This window comes from Xenopus tropicalis, chromosome 1, assembly GCF_000004195.4.
Source record: "Xenopus tropicalis strain Nigerian chromosome 1, UCB_Xtro_10.0, whole genome shotgun sequence".
NCBI classification, from domain to species: Eukaryota; Metazoa; Chordata; class Amphibia; order Anura; family Pipidae; genus Xenopus; species Xenopus tropicalis.
In genome coordinates, this window is record NC_030677.2 from 19,685,706 (window position 1) to 19,701,851 (window position 16,146).

Below are 16,146 nucleotides of genomic sequence, written 5' to 3' on the forward strand. Positions count from 1 at the left end.
ATTAATGTGTGCTTTGTGGCCCTCCAGCTGTTGGGTACTAGACGCCCCCCGACAGCCATTAATGTGTGCTTTGTGGCCCTCCAGCTTGGGTTGAACTACAACTCTTAACACTGTAGAAGCAGGAATGGTTAACCCTCTGTTATCCAGCTGTTTTAGAACTGCAAATCGTAGGAACCCCAGCAGAGGGGGGCAGAAGAGCCACCTAAATATACAGCTACATATACATACAGCTACAGTCATTGCTAATTGCAGCAGTGCAGGGAATCTCCCCCTAGTTAAACTGCTACTCCCCACATCTTCTCAGCTGACTTTTCACTTGATTCGGGGTGCTACAGCGTCTTGTATCATATAGTGCCTTGTACCAGCACACTAAGGGTTAAGAAGCAATGACATGTTGAGTCTTACTACTGGCAATGGCCATAAAATATACTGTATCAGTGATGTAACAATGGCTTTGACCCCAGTAACTGGATCAGTGATGTAACAATGTTACCAACTAGAGGTAAAGAGATTGTTATATCACTGATATACTAACTAGGGGTAAAGAGATTGTTACATCACTGATATACTAACTAGGGGTAAAGAGATTGTTACATCACTGATATACTAACTAGGGGTAAAGAGATTGTTACATCACTGATATACTAACTAGGGGTAAAGAGATTGTTACATCACTGATATACTAACTAGGGGTAAAGAGATTGTTACATCACTGATATACTAACTAGGGGTAAAGAGATTGTTACATCACTGATATACTAACTAGGGGTAAAGAGATTGTTACATCACTGATATACTAACTAGGGGTAAAGAGATTGTTACATCACTGATATACTAACTAGGGGTAAAGAGATTGTTACATCACTGATATACTAACTAGGGGTAGAGAGATTGTTACGTCACTGATATACTAACTAGGGGTAAAGAGATTGTTACATCACTGATATACTAACTAGGGGTAAAGAGATTGTTACATCACTGATATATACTAACTAGGGGTAAAGAGATTGTTACATCACTGATATACTAACTAGGGGTAAAGAGATTGTTACATCACTGATATACTAACTAGGGGTAAAGAGATTGTTACATCACTGATATACTAACTAGGGGTAAAGAGATTGTTACATCACTGATATACTAACTAGGGGTAGAGAGATTGTTACGTCACTGATATACTAACTAGGGGTAAAGAGATTGTTACATCACTGATATACTAACTAGGGGTAAAGAGATTGTTACATCACTGATATACTAACTAGGGGTAAAGAGATTGTTACATCACTGATATACTAACTAGGGGTAAAGAGATTGTTACGTCACTGATATACTAACTAGGGGTAAAGAGATTGTTACATCACTGATATACTAACTAGGGGTAAAGAGATTGTTACATCACTGATATACTAACTAGAGGTAAAGAGATTGTTACATCACTGATATACTAACTAGGGGTAAAGAGATTGTTACATCACTGATATACTAACTGATATACTGATATACTAACTAGGGGTAAAGAGATTGTTACATCACTGATATACTAACTAGAGGTAAAGAGATTGTTACATCACTGATATACTAACTAGGGGTAAAGAGATTGTTACATCACTGATATACTAACTAGGGGTAAAGAGATTGTTACATCACTGATATACTAACTAGGGGTAAAGAGATTGTTACATCACTGATATACTAACTAGAGGTAAAGAGATTGTTACATCACTGATATACTAACTAGGGGTAAAGAGATTGTTACATCACTGATATACTAACTAGGGGTAAAGAGATTGTTACATCACTGATATACTAACTAGGGGTAAAGAGATTGTTACGTCACTGATATACTAACTAGGGGTAGAGAGATTGTTACGTCACTGATATACTAACTAGGGGTAAAGAGATTGTTACATCACTGATATACTAACTAGGGGTAAAGAGATTGTTACATCACTGATATACTAACTAGGGGTAAAGAGATTGTTACGTCACTGATATACTAACTAGGGGTAAAGAGATTGTTACGTCACTGATATACTAACTAGGGGTAGAGAGATTGTTACGTCACTGATATACTAACTAGGGGTAGAGAGATTGTTACGTCACTGATATACTAACTAGGGGTAAAGAGATTGTTACATCACTGATATACTAACTAGGGGTAAAGAGATTGTTACATCACTGATATACTAACTAGGGGTAAAGAGATTGTTACATCACTGTTATACTAACTGATATACTAACTAGGGGATGTAACAATCTCTTTACCCCTAGTTAGTATATCAGTGATGTCACAATCTCTTTACCCCTAGTTAGTATATCAGTGATGTCACAATCTCTTTACCCCTAGTTAGTATATCAGTGATGTCACAATCTCTTTACCCCTAGTTAGTATATGGGTGTGTAAGACTGACACTAACCCTAGTTAGTTAGTACCTCACTGGTGTAACTAAGGCATAATCCCAGTTACTCTGCCCCTCACACACATCAATAATGATCCCACAAAGGCATCTTTAGACCTTAATTAAAACTGCCATTAATTGTGATGGGAATTTAGATAAAAAAATAAAAAAGCAGGACTGGCCCATTCTCACCCTGTAACATGGGAGGGGCTGGCGTGTGTCCTGGTGGAACAGGGACATTACCTGTGTCATTCTGAGGCCTCAACCAATCACAGACACTGATTTCTAGATGAAGCTCTTAAAGTCACATGATCTACTCTGCCCAATAATTACTAGATCAGTTAATTTATCATTAGCAATCTCTATCTATTTAATATCATTTATTTAAGTAATCTCCAGCAAGGTACTTATCTATCATCTCTCTGCATATATCCATCTATCTGAATAAATGTAATTGTATCTATGTGACTATCTATACCCCTGACCTAAAGCATATGCCTGTATGTAACCCCACAGAAGGGGAGGGATCCCCATAGGATATTATATAAGTGCAACTCACCCAATGTGTAAATAACATTATTCCTTCTTTCCATAGTCCATTCGTTTGGTTCTGATGGATTCCAGCACCTAGGAAGCAAACCATCTATCTATCTGTCTGTCTGTCTGTCTTCTGTCTATCTATCTATCTATCTATCTGTCTGTCTTCTGTCTGTCTATCTATCTGTCTGTCTGTCTATCTATCTATCTATCTATCTATCTATCTGTCTGTCTGTCTATCTATCTGTCTGTCTGTATATCTATCTGTCTGTCTATCTATCTATCTGTATATCTATCTGTCTGTCTATCTATCTATCTATCTATCTATCTATGATCTATCTATCTGTCTGTCTGTCTGTCTATCTATCTATCTATCTATCTATCTATCTATCTATCTGTATATCTAACTATTTGTATATCTATCTGTCTGTCTATCTATCTGTATATCTATCTGTCTATCTATCTATCTATATATGATCTATCTGTCTGTCTGTTTCTCTATCTATCTATCTATCTATCATCTATCTATCATCTATCTATCTATCTATCTATCATCTATCTATCTATCTATCTATCTATCTATCTATCTATCTATCTATCTGTCTGTCTGTCTGTCTATCATCTATTATCTATCTATCATCTGTCTGTCTATCTATCTCGCTGTCTGTCTGTCTATCTATCTATCTATTTATCTATCTATCTATCTATCTATCTATGATCTATCTATCTATCTATCATTATCTATCTATCATCTGTCTTTCTTTCTTTATTTTTTTCTTTCTTTCTATCTATTTATCTATCTGTCTGTCTATCTAGCTATCATCTATCTATCTATCATCTATCTATCTATCTATCTATCTATCTATCATCTATCTATCTATCTATCTATCTATCTATCTATCTATCTATCTATCATCTATCTATCTTTCTATCTATCATCTATCTATCTATCTATCTATCTATCATCTATCTATCTATCTATCATCTATCTATCTATCTATCTATCTATCTATCTATCTATGTTTCTATCTATCTATCAATCATCTATCTATCTATCTATCTATCAATCATCTATCTATCTATCTATCTATCTATCTATCTATGTTTCTATCTATCTATCTATCAATCATCTATCTATGTTTCTATCTATCTATCAATCATCTATCTATCTATCTATCTATCAATCATCTATCTATCTATCTATCTATCTATCTATCTATCTATCTATCTATCTATCTATCTATCTATCTAATCTATCTCTATCTCTTTGTGTATAGTAATTAAAATACTTACATTAATATTTCGTTCTCTAACTATAAGTGAATGAAGCAGGTAACGGAATCTGTCCATGATAAATAATCTATGTTTTCATTTTGTCTTTCTAAAGACGCAGCTGAATGCAGTCGCACCAAGTTCTCAGTCGGTAGAAATCTATCAATTCCGTTTGGTATTTAAATATTGACTTGTTCAATTAAAATGAATTATTTGGGTTTATTTTATATGGGCTGTCGGAATATTATTGATAGGGACAGCTGTATGTACTTATATGTATGTATAATGCTACTAGTCGTTGCGGGTGTATATACCCATATGTACTATAGGGGAGCCCATTGCGCCCAGGCGCTTCGCGTTGTAGATCTGGGATTGTACAAACACTCGGACTCTGTTTTTGGATTCATTTTTTGTAAGAAGGGAAACAAATGATACCAATTTCAAGTATTTCGTAATTTTTGAAAACCTTTTATTGGTCGGTTTTAATGTTTTTCTTAGGAAAGTGCTTGGTAGAGCTTTATGTATTTACACCCTATGGCCATACGGTAATTACAAAGTCAAACGTAATCAATATATATATATATATACAGAGATAAATATAAAGACAAAAACAAAGGGATAAAAATGAGAAGCCATAGAGGGACGGGCTGATAAAATCCCCAATAAAACCTTCTCCCCCAGAGAACTCAAATGAGAGGGCAGCGAGAGGGTTAATCAGTCGCACGACTAAATCATCCATAAATCGTGATACCACGAACGAAAGAGCCATTGTTTGTTTCCAACAATGTACATTAAATTCAGTCTCTAAATAAATATTCACCCTGAGAATAAAATGGGCACCGAATAAAGAGTTTTCCTTTCTTATATTAACAATGTGGGGGGGGGGGGGGGGGGGGGGACAAACCCATAAATCCTTGCAAGTCGGTGGCCTATGGGTCCTGCCTGTTATTTTACAGGGTTGTAACGAATTATGAAGGTACAGTATTTCTCTGCGTCCTTTTCTGCGTTTTTTCGCGGAAGTCGCTACTTTGCGCACATTTCGCCTTCAGATTCGTTTAACTGCGCGTTTTGCTTTATATTTTATATATAGAGAGAGCGACTCAATAGACAAACAGTAGCCTTGTAGCTGTGAGTGTTGGGGGTTTCATTAATAGGGGATCCCTTTGTTAAGGGGAATAAACCCAAAGATTGCGGGGGGTGCAGGCTGTTTCTGCTTGACCCTATGTAACTGATACATGTATTTATCTACCGATCCTGGCTCAAACCGGGCAATAAAGTGCTTTCATTTAACCCCGTGAATGCCAGGTGTATCAGTTCTCAGACTCTGAAAGGGTTAAATAGAGTGTAACCATTTCTGTTGGGCTGCGGGAATGTAATTAGTTAAGAGCAACATCGGGGCCCATGGCTTTACCTTTACACTGATATGGGTCCAGGTTTTGGGGGGGGGGGGTCACCAGTTACCCAGGCACATTAAGTGGGTTCAGCTGTGGCCCTGCAGTCCTGATGAAGTCCCATGGGCGTAACGTTGCCACCTAGTGGTCCATTGTGCCAAGTTCCAGTCTGTAGCCCGGTCCCAGTCATTATAAGTGAGGGGCATAGAATGCTGGGGCCCCATAGGACTGGGAGCTCAGGACAAAGGGGGACAGTACAGCGGCCGGACCCGGCAGGAAGGGCAGTTGGGCAGTGCACATTAACCCCCCGGGGGCATGGCTGGGGTAGCCATGGTGGCCATGCAAGGCCATTGGGTTTCCCATGGGGGGCGAGTGGCTAAGAGGGCTGAGACCCCCTCCCAACACAGATCCAGACCCACCTCCCCCATGGCCGGACCCCCCAGTGGGGGCGCTAGTGTCAGCCCCAGGGTTCTGCTTCTTCCACTTAGTGCGCCGGTTCTGGAACCAGATTTTAACTTGGGTCTCGGTGAGACTGAGGGACAGAGCCAGGTTGAGCCTCTCACACACCGACAGGTACCGGGTCGACTTGAACTTGTTCTCTAGCGCCACCAGCTGTTCGTAGGTGAATGCGGTGCGGGCTCTCCGGGGCTTCCCCGACTTGGAGTCCGACCCGGTGCGCTTCCTTTTGGGCTTCCCGTGCTGGTTCTGCTGCTGTTGGTTCTTCCCAGTGGGTTGCTGTTGGTTGGACCCGGCAGGGGCCCCAGTATTCAGGGCATCCTCACCCTGGCCATTCCCGGCCCCTGGGTCCCTCTCTGCCAGACCTGAAGGGGTGGAATTGCTGCTCTCCTCACTGCAGATCTCTTCATCTTCCTCTTCATCCTCCTCTTCCTCCAGGTCACTGCCCGGGCTGGGGCTGAACTCCTGGGTCTGACAGTCCTCTGTAGCCGAGTGCTGGTACAGCCCCTCCTCCTCTGCAAAGAGAACCGGACAATCGGGTCAATTACTTGGTATAAAATTAATTATACTCTTATACTGGGGGTAAATAATTGTCTGTAGGAGAATCTAAACCTGAGAAGAACTAATTAGTAGGACCTAAACCTATGAAAAACTGGTCAATGAGAAGATAATCCTGAGAAGAACTAGTCAATGTGACCATAAACCTTGGAAGAACTAGTCAATGGGACCCTAAATATAAGAAGAAATAGTCAATGGGAATTTAAACCTGAGAAGAACTAATTAGTAGGACCTAAACCTATGAAAAACTGGTCAGTGAGAAGCTAATCCTGAGAAGAACTAGTCAATGAGAAGATAATCCTGAGAAGAACTTGTCAATGAGAAGATAATCCTGAGAAGAACTTGTCAATGAGAAGATAATCCTGAGAAGAACTAGTCAATGTGACCATAAACCTTAGAAGAACTAGTCAATGGGAACCTACATATAAGAAGAACTAGTCAGTGGGAAGTTAAACCAAAGAAAAACTGGTCAGTGGAAACCTAAACTTGAGAAGAACTAGTTAGTGGGAAGCTAAACCTTGGAAGAATTAGTAAGTGGGACCTAAAAGCTGAGAAGGACTAGTCAGTGGGAAGCTAAAGCTGAGATCTATCATTATGGGGCCCAACAACACATTTGAGTAGCAGGTCCCACAGCAGGAACCCCCCATATTACAGGTGCCAGTACAGGTGGGGGCAAGGACCATTCCCAAGTGGCAGCCATATTGCCCACCTGGTCTAATTTGCCTCCATGCCCTGCTTTTTGCCCCAAGGGCTATGGTACCATGTTTTTACCAGTTACATTGATGCCCTGCAGTCTTGTTGGCACAATAACAGTCTTGCTGCCCTCAAGGGGTAAGATCTCACTGGGGTAGTTCTGCTTCATGTCAGTAACCCTGGGCACCCCTACAGAAGGGGCCATATCTAGTTATATGCAAAGACTGGGCTGCCCGGGTACCAGGTTCCGCTGCCAGGTTTGCCTACTGGCTTGTTCCAAACAGGGGGAATGGGAAAGGAATAGACAAAGGGGCACTGTCTTTATTAGGTGACCCCTGATTCCTTACAGCAGAAACCTTACCAGTCTCAGCTTGCTGCTAGGAACCCTGGGAAATGTAGTCCCAGTGTCTGTAAGAAGGGTTCCATGTCACTATGCCACAGATACTGGCAGCTTGGGTGTGTGTGCCAGGCCTGTAATCAGAATGCCCACTGGCCCAGTAATGCACAGCCTGGGGGTCGCTCTCAGTCTCCCATGGGAATGACTTACTGAGGGGCTCTGAGACCCCCACATACAGCTTGTGCAACAGAACATATACTCACACTCATATCCCAGTCCCTGTCTATTACTAATTCAGTTATACCATGTGACCAGGCTTGCCCCCCCCCATGCTTAGTCCAACCTTCCAGTGGGACCCAGCACCAACCCCAATGAGCAAAACTCATTCCTCAACTTGTACCTGGAATGTATTAAATGCACCCCCAGGGCAAATGTACCCCCCACAGACCTATACATATAGGGGAGGGTATATATGTGGTTATACAGAAGGGTCTATAGAGCTGGGGGTATGTAGGTTACATATAGAGTTGGGGTACATAGATTAAATAGAAAGTATCTATAGAGTTGGGGTACACACAATATATAGAAGGGATCTATAGAGTTGGGGTACATAGAATATATAGAAGGGATCTATAGAGTTGGGGTACATAGAATATATAGAAGGGATCTATAGAGTTGGGGTACACACAATATATAGAAGGGATTTATAGAGTTGGGGTACATAGAATATATAGAAGGGATCTATAGAGTTGGGGTACATAGAATATATAGAAGGGATCTAGAGAGTTGGGGTACATAGAATATATAGAAGGGATCTATAGAGTTGGGGTACATAGAATATATAGAAGGGATCTATAGAGTTGGGGTACATAGAATATATAGAAGGGATCTATAGAGTTGGGGTACACACAATATATAGAAGGGATTTATAGAGTTGGGGTACATAGAATATATAGAAGGGATCTATAGAGTTGGGGTACATAGAATATATAGAAGGGATCTAGAGAGTTGGGGTACATAGAATATATAGAAGGGATCTATAGAGTTGGGGTACATAGAATATATAGAAGGGATCTATAGAGTTGGGGTACACAGAATATATAGAAGGGATCTATAGAGTTGGGGTACATAGAATATATACAAGGGATCTATAGAGTTGGGGTACATAGATTAAATAGAAAGTATCTATAGAGTTGGGGTACACAGAATATATAGAAGGGATCTATAGAGTTGGGGTACATAGAATATATAGAAAGGATCTATAGAGTTGGGGTACATAGAATATATAGAAGGGATCTATAGAGTTGGGGTACACAGAATATATAGAATGGATCTATAGAGTTGGGGTACACAGAATATATAGAAGGGATCTATAGAGTTGGGGTACATAGAATATATAGAAGGGATCTATAGAGTTGGGGTACATAGAATATATAGAAGGGATCTATAGAGTTGGGGTACATAGAATATATAGAAGGGATCTATAGAGTTGGGGTACATAGAATATATAGAAAGGATCTATAGAGTTGGGGTACATAGAATATATAGAAAGGATCTATAGAGTTGGGGTACACAGAATATATAGAAAGGATCTATAGAGTTGGGGTACATAGAATATATAGAAGGGATCTATAGAGTTGGGGTACACAGAATATATAGAAGGGATCTATAGAGTTGGGGTACATAGAATATATAGAAGGGATCTATAGAGTTGGGGTACATAGAATATATAAAAGGGATCTATAGAGTTGGGGTACACAGAATATATAGAAAGGATCTATGGAGTTGGGGTACATTGACATTTTTAAAAGTGAATTAAGCTTCCATTTTATTTCTTAGAAATTGCTATATAGGGGACCTGCTACTGGCCTTTATACGGCCCACTTAGTAAGCAGAAAAGGTTTAAAGGGGAACTTCATCCAAAAACTGTTTTTTTTTTTCTGCATAACGAAAACAAATACAATAATAAGCCACTCCAGCTTATGTTAACACAATTCTCATCCAGTCCTATGAAGCAGCTGGTTTGTGCTACACTATTTCAGGAGTCAGAACCCCCAGTGCAGAGCATATAAACAGCTGGACTGATGCTGCTCTTCATTTATAATTCTATTTGCCAATAACGTTACAATCACTGACTTTTATTAATGAATGGCGATTAGAAAGTTGCTTATGCATAAAAAAAATAAAAAATACTATTTTTGGATGGAATTTCCTTTTAATATACGATTTGTTCCATTCATTTGTATCGGGGAATATCAGTCATGTACAGATCCCATAAACAAAATTGTCATTTAGTCGTAAATGGCGCAAAGTGTCATTTCTGTATCTTAATATAGTCTCCTGTATGGGAGCTAACGCAGCGCTGCCTATTGCGCCCTGTGCGCTAAACTGCCCTGCTGGACTCGTCTCTATCAACTCCATTAGTAACTCTGTTCTAAATACACATATACATTTACACAAAATTATCGATAGACACACTGATCTCAAATGTAATTAAAAAATTGCCTTTTAAAAAAGGAACCGTTTTCGAATTATATAAACATTTACCTTTCTTCGCTTCTAATAAAACATTTGTCCTTTTATCCAAAAATAATTATATTTCAGTAGGATAAATAAATAGGGCGCAGCATTCTGTAGATCCCATTCATTCAAACAGATATTCCCCTCTATATAATCTATGTAGTAAGAGTCCAGGGAAGGAAGACTGGGGCAAGTATGAAAAAAATATTCTATTGGCAATAACTAAATAAATGAATTAAATGAATTAATTCATTATATATATATATATATATATATATATATATATATATATATATATATATATATATATATATATATGTGTGTGTGTGTATATTACATACAATATAGGAGTGGGTAGAATTTGCAGCTATGTAGCTGTACAATGGATATATATATATATTATATATATTAAATAGAGAGGATAGATACATGTATGAAGGCTGGGAATAAGCAGATCGTCGCTGGGAAAAGTTTAGATATTTTGCACCAAAATAAAAAGCAATCTCCTTCCCTTGCCCCATGCAATTGGCGATCAATAGCGTCCCCTAATATGTTTAATAGGTTTTAATCGGGTAATTATCCGAATTTTGACCCTATAATTTAGATGTTAGGAGAAGGTTTGCAAGCTGCCTGCGAGAGATATGCGCGATTCGATAATAGGATATCGACCGGGCAGTGCGACAAGCCGCACAGGGGAGAATCCCACATTATCCAGCCCTCTTTACTCGCCTAAGCACATTTTCCCTTAAATGTAATCGAACGAATTTAATTGTTTTTCCAGAGATAACCAGCGTTTTGTCACAATTAGTCTGATTTGTCCTTAAAAAAAAAAAAAAGAGGAAAAAAAAAAAAAAAAGAAGCCAAGGGGAGAGAGAAAATTGAATCTGTCGCCCCAAGCAACAGCAGCACAGAGGGGAGAGGTGTCTGCTCTGAAATTCGTTTAACCCTTTGGTGCTGAGGGGGGCTGGCAGGGTGCAACAGTGCCAAGGGGTGTCTAATTGTTGTATCTGTTTTACACACTAATTCCCTGTAATGCTTCATCCCAGCAGGGAATATTCGTTCCCAGGGAGCAGTTTCTGTGGAATATTCTGTCACAAAGTGTAAGAAATAAAATGCAATGTACATGTAACAACACCACGAATCGTATAAATTCGGGATTTTTTTTTGTACAAATACATTGCGCCGTATTAAACTCCCCGGCAATAGAACTGCATCTAAGGAAATACATTATATTGCAACTGCTAAACAGGTGTTGGACTTTATTGTCTCTATTTCCAACTGCCACAACTATTTCACTCGGATATAGTCTGACAAGACGCACAAAGTCTGCGGAAACAAAGTTGCAACAAATCTTCTCAGGCCATGGCGCTTAGTATATTGCAGAAAAATAAAAAATAAGTCTATGGAAAGTAGTGCAGACAGGAAAAAGTTACAAATGGCAACTGAAACCTATTTATTTTTGAACTGTTCTTTCTGTCTCCAGAATTTGCAGCTTAGGTTTAGTTATAAAAGTCAGAACCAGCAGTAGCGGTTATAATAACAAATCCCACTGATTATTGGAAAGTTGCTAAAAATATATTACAATTTCTGTTACCGGGTAAAGTTGCATTTTTTGGATTATATCCCCGTTAATAACAATATCTAAACACAGCACTTACTTTGCAAACTTTATGATCCCTAGGGCGCAAGTTTGCACCTGTTTAGCGCTTTACCACTTTGCCTAATCGGGTGTATACACTATATATCATCTATATACCCACTCCTATAATATCTATATATATCATCTATATACCCACTCCTATAACATCTATATATATCATCTATATACCCACTCCTATAACATCTATATATATCATCTATATACCCACTTCTATAACATCTATATATATATCATCTATATACCCACTCCTATAATATCTATATACATCATCTATATACCCACTCCTATAACAACTATATATAAATCATCTATATACCCACTCCTATAACAACTATATATAAATCATCTATATACCCACTCCTATAACATCTATATATATATATAATCTATATATCCACTCCTATAACATCTATATATATATATAATCTATATATCCACTCCTATAACATCTATATATATATATAATCTATATATCCACTCCTATAACATCTATATATATATATAATCTATATACCCACTTCTATAAGATCTATATACCCACTCCTATAACATCTATATATATAATCTATATACCCACTCCTATAACATCTATATATATAATCTATATACCCACTCCTATAACATCTATATATATATATAATCTATATATCCACTCCTATAACATCTATATATATATATAATCTATATACCCACTTCTATAAGATCTATATACCCACTCCTATAACATTTCTATATCATCTATATCCCCGCTCCTATAAGATCTATAAATGCCCACCCAGTTGCCCCCCTGTATGTGAGTGAGGGCCCAGGGTCGGTAGGTGGGTGCAGCTGAAGGGGGCACTTACTTATAACTTCAGTGGACTTTTTGCAGGACTCATATTCTTCAAGGAAAGCCTTTTGGCCCGTTGCTATGTCGGGACCCTCCGCCTTTTCCTCTCCCCTCAGGATATAATCGCCGGGGGGCTTGTATGCCCCAGAGCAGTGTCTCTGTTTGCTGTTGAACTTGTTAGGGTCCAAGATGTCCAGCACCGAGAAGGACGTGGTTCTGTGGACCGCAAGCGGGGCAGCCCCCAAGCTCTCAGGCCCAGCAGGTGCGTTACAGTTCGGGTGGTCCCCTTGTCTGTCCCTTGGGCACCCATAGGCCGGCAGGTCGCTGGCAGTCAGTCTCTGCTCCCCATGGCTGTCCATCATCTCTCCGTGGAGACCGCAGGTCACCGCTTCCACCACCCCCGCTGCCTGGGCACCTCCAATGGGCATGTCCAGCTGGACCTTCTCTCTGGTGGCATTCATTGCGCAGCAACTGGCAGCTTCTTGGTCCAAAACAGGGCACCTACACTCCGGAGCAGCAAGTTGGGCACAGCATAGCAGGGGGGATCCGGCAGCTGGAGTGGGTCCAACACTTGCAGTTTGGGGGTCCTGGCACAATGCAGGAAGTCAGTAGATGATGTTGAACTTCTTCTCTCTCCTTCACTTCCAAGTAGGCATCTCCCACCCCTGCCTGGGTGCTGGGCTATAACAAGCACTGGGAGCCCTGGGTGCAGTGGGCTGCAAATGATCCTGTAACCCCTCAGAGCTGCGGGCTCGCCATTGGCTGAGAGAGTGAGGAGCCCAGTGTGTGTGAGAGAGGAGGGGAGTGTGGGGAGTCAGACCCAGCAGTGATGCTCCATGTGGGCAGCAGCCAAACAGCCATATTTGGGCAAGTGGGAGGCGAGCAGCTTTGGCTTTTAAATAATTGCGGGATCAATAGTCGCAACTTGCACTGGAGAGAATGGGATCAGACAGGCTAAGCTTTAGTTAGAACCGGCTCAATGGGTCCAGCTGTGTATAACTTAAATACAGAAATCTACAATTTAATATAATAAATGGTCCTGGGACTTTTGTTCTGCGTTATTATTCCCAAGTTTATATTTCTGGGTGGGGGAACATTTGTTATATAGGGAAGGAATAAGAAGTAACTCATTGGTCACAGGGTGCACATAAATATTATCCCCATCCCCTGGCTCTGTAAGGGGACCATCTAGCAGCCCATAGCGCAGCTTTATCCTACTAAATAGATCCTAATGTTATTCCATCAGCAGCAGCACCCAGGCTATGGGGGAGAGATGGTCCCATCAGGCAGCATTTGTATTGGGAAATGAGCAGAAACCTTGGAGAAAGAGAATTTGGGGCTTGCGTTTTATTAGCGTCCTTTTCTGTCCCATTTATTAAAGCTGAGGCTGACAGCGCCAAGGACAGGGCTGGCTGCGTAATTATTCCCATCAACGATCCTCTGGGCAGCAGAAAAGTTGGGAGGAATAATGAGGCAATCAGCTGGGATTTGGGGAAAGGGTGGGGCGCAATTAGCCCCTGAGAGGGGGGCTGAACCCGGGGGAGTTGGGGCAGGGGCACAAAAAGCCCCATTGTGGCTCTATGAGCTTGATTGCAATCTGCGCCTTTATTGCGCTTTATCTGCAAATTATAATAAATCACTTACAAGGGGGAGGGAATGATATGTGTTATCCGCCATCCTGTCTGAGTAATTGCACTCTCTTATGGTTGCACAGGCACACAATTACTTCTATATGCACATATATATATACATTTATTATATGTATTCATTTTCTTGTTACATGCAGATTTAACAGAGGGATCTAAACTCCAAAATAAAAATTTAGCCTCACGAAAAGAATTATAATTCTAAGCAACTTTCCAATATTTATATTTACTGCACATTTTCAGGCAAATGATTGCATTCAGTAGATATTACACTTACAAATGGCTTTGAAACCAACACAAAAATGTGAATGGGTGTATATGGGAAATTGGTGCAAAATTCCCTTGTCTTTCATTATGTAAAATTGTAATTCTAAAATAATAATAATAATAATTGAACATGATTTCGTTGGTCAGATGGGAATTATTATCTTTGCTGGTAGATGTTTCAGAAACGAATGGATGGAGAGGGGCAGTGTCAGAGCCAATCAGTGCAGAGTGAAATGTGACCCATGGAGCAAACCATAGGGACAGTAATTATAGGGGTGTAATGAATGAAGCCCCCCCCCCCCCCCAGTAAGCCACACAGTGCACAGCTAATGACAGGCAGATTATATACAATAAAACTATGGAAATATATTAAAGAAAATATGAATTTCTATTAAAAAAACGAAAAACTTTGTAGGAAGAAACGATTTTACAGCGCTGCGGAATATGTTGGCGCTTTATAAATAAATGTTAATAATAATAATAATAATTTTAAGTTGTGCAGGTCCCTCTTTGCCTTCTGTATTGGTCACTATTAGTATGTTGTACAGCACTGCGTTATATGTTGGTGCTTTATAAATAAATGTTAGTAATTATTATTATTGACGAGCAATGGATTAGCTGGGAAATTCGCGCATTTCACCATTGGCGAATTTTTTCACGAAACTGTTGAAAAAAGTTCTGTGACAAAAATTTGCAAGTGAGGAAGAAGTTGTGGCCGCACCAAAAAAAGTTGCGCAAAATTTTACGAATTCTTCACCGTTTTGCACATTTTTCTGTGGTTTTGTGAATTTGTTGGGGCAGAACTTTTGGAGTGAGCTTTTTCGGCACGCATGGATTTGCAGCGAATTTCCGCGTGTTGCCATTGTTGGATTTCTCCACGAAACGGGCGGAAAAGTTTGCAGCGCAACAAAAAAATGACAAAAAAATGTTTTTTACACGCGCAACAATTTTTTTTAACAAGTGTCATTTTCGGCGTTTCGCAAGTTGCCAATCTTTTCGAAGATTTGTGAATTTTTCGGCGAAGCGATTTGCTCATCATTGGAAATAATGTGATTTTCTCTGATTTTATTATAGTAAAACCGTGTCAGGAAGGGAATAAAGGGGAACTCAGTTACACAGAGAGGGGTGAGGAGTTTAAAGGGTAACTTTTCCCATAGAGGAATGTCCGTTCCAGGGAAAGTTGTGGGATGGAGAAACGAGTGCGTCTCTGGGAAGCAGGAGATATAAAGATGTTCTATGGCTCCTAATCACAATTGATTGTCAATTAAAGGCTCATTTGTGCAATCTCAGTCCATCTGCCATCTCCGGTTATCTCCTAACTAGAAACTTAGTGGTGAGTATTTGGCCTGAGATGAGTTCTGACAGCTTAATATCTCTCTTATCCCCGGCTCATAACTACCCCCCCCCTTACAGCTCAGCCATTCCCACCTCATTCCGGCCCCTGAGAAATATACATTTAGTTTTCTGCCTATTGATTGATAGGAACTGATTTGCAACATGAGAAATCAGGCTGAAAAAGAAATATGGCACCTCGGGGTGGGGGTAGTTACAGGGCGGCACCTACAGGGGGTGCTCCAGGAA

The 16,146-nt window shown here is 40.0% G+C and overlaps 1 protein-coding gene across 1 annotated transcript; it reads right to left on the minus strand.

Annotated features, from left to right (window-relative positions):
- Nucleotides 1–5,095: 5,095 nt before the first annotated feature.
- On the minus strand, nucleotides 5,096–13,519 carry nkx1-1 (NK1 transcription factor-related protein 1). Its single transcript, XM_002936766.5, has 2 exons — nucleotides 12,669–13,519; nucleotides 5,096–6,570 (listed from the first exon to the last, which is right to left on the minus strand). The coding sequence occupies exons 1-2, from the start codon at nucleotides 13,111–13,113 to the stop codon at nucleotides 5,789–5,791; spliced, it is 1,227 nt and encodes a 408-aa protein (XP_002936812.1). The 5' UTR covers nucleotides 13,114–13,519; the 3' UTR covers nucleotides 5,096–5,788.
- Between the last annotated feature and the right edge of the window lie 2,627 nt (nucleotides 13,520–16,146).

Excerpts from the sequence above, each read along its gene's own strand:
- nkx1-1 (XM_002936766.5), bottom strand. The coding sequence starts at position 13,113 with ATGAATGCCACCAGAGAGAAGGTCCAGCTGGACATGCCCATTGGAGGT. Across the intron at positions 6,571-12,668 it reads AAAGTCCACTGAAGTTATAA|AGGAGGAGGGGCTGTACCAG; the intron begins GTAAGTGCCCCC and ends TTCTCTTTGCAG.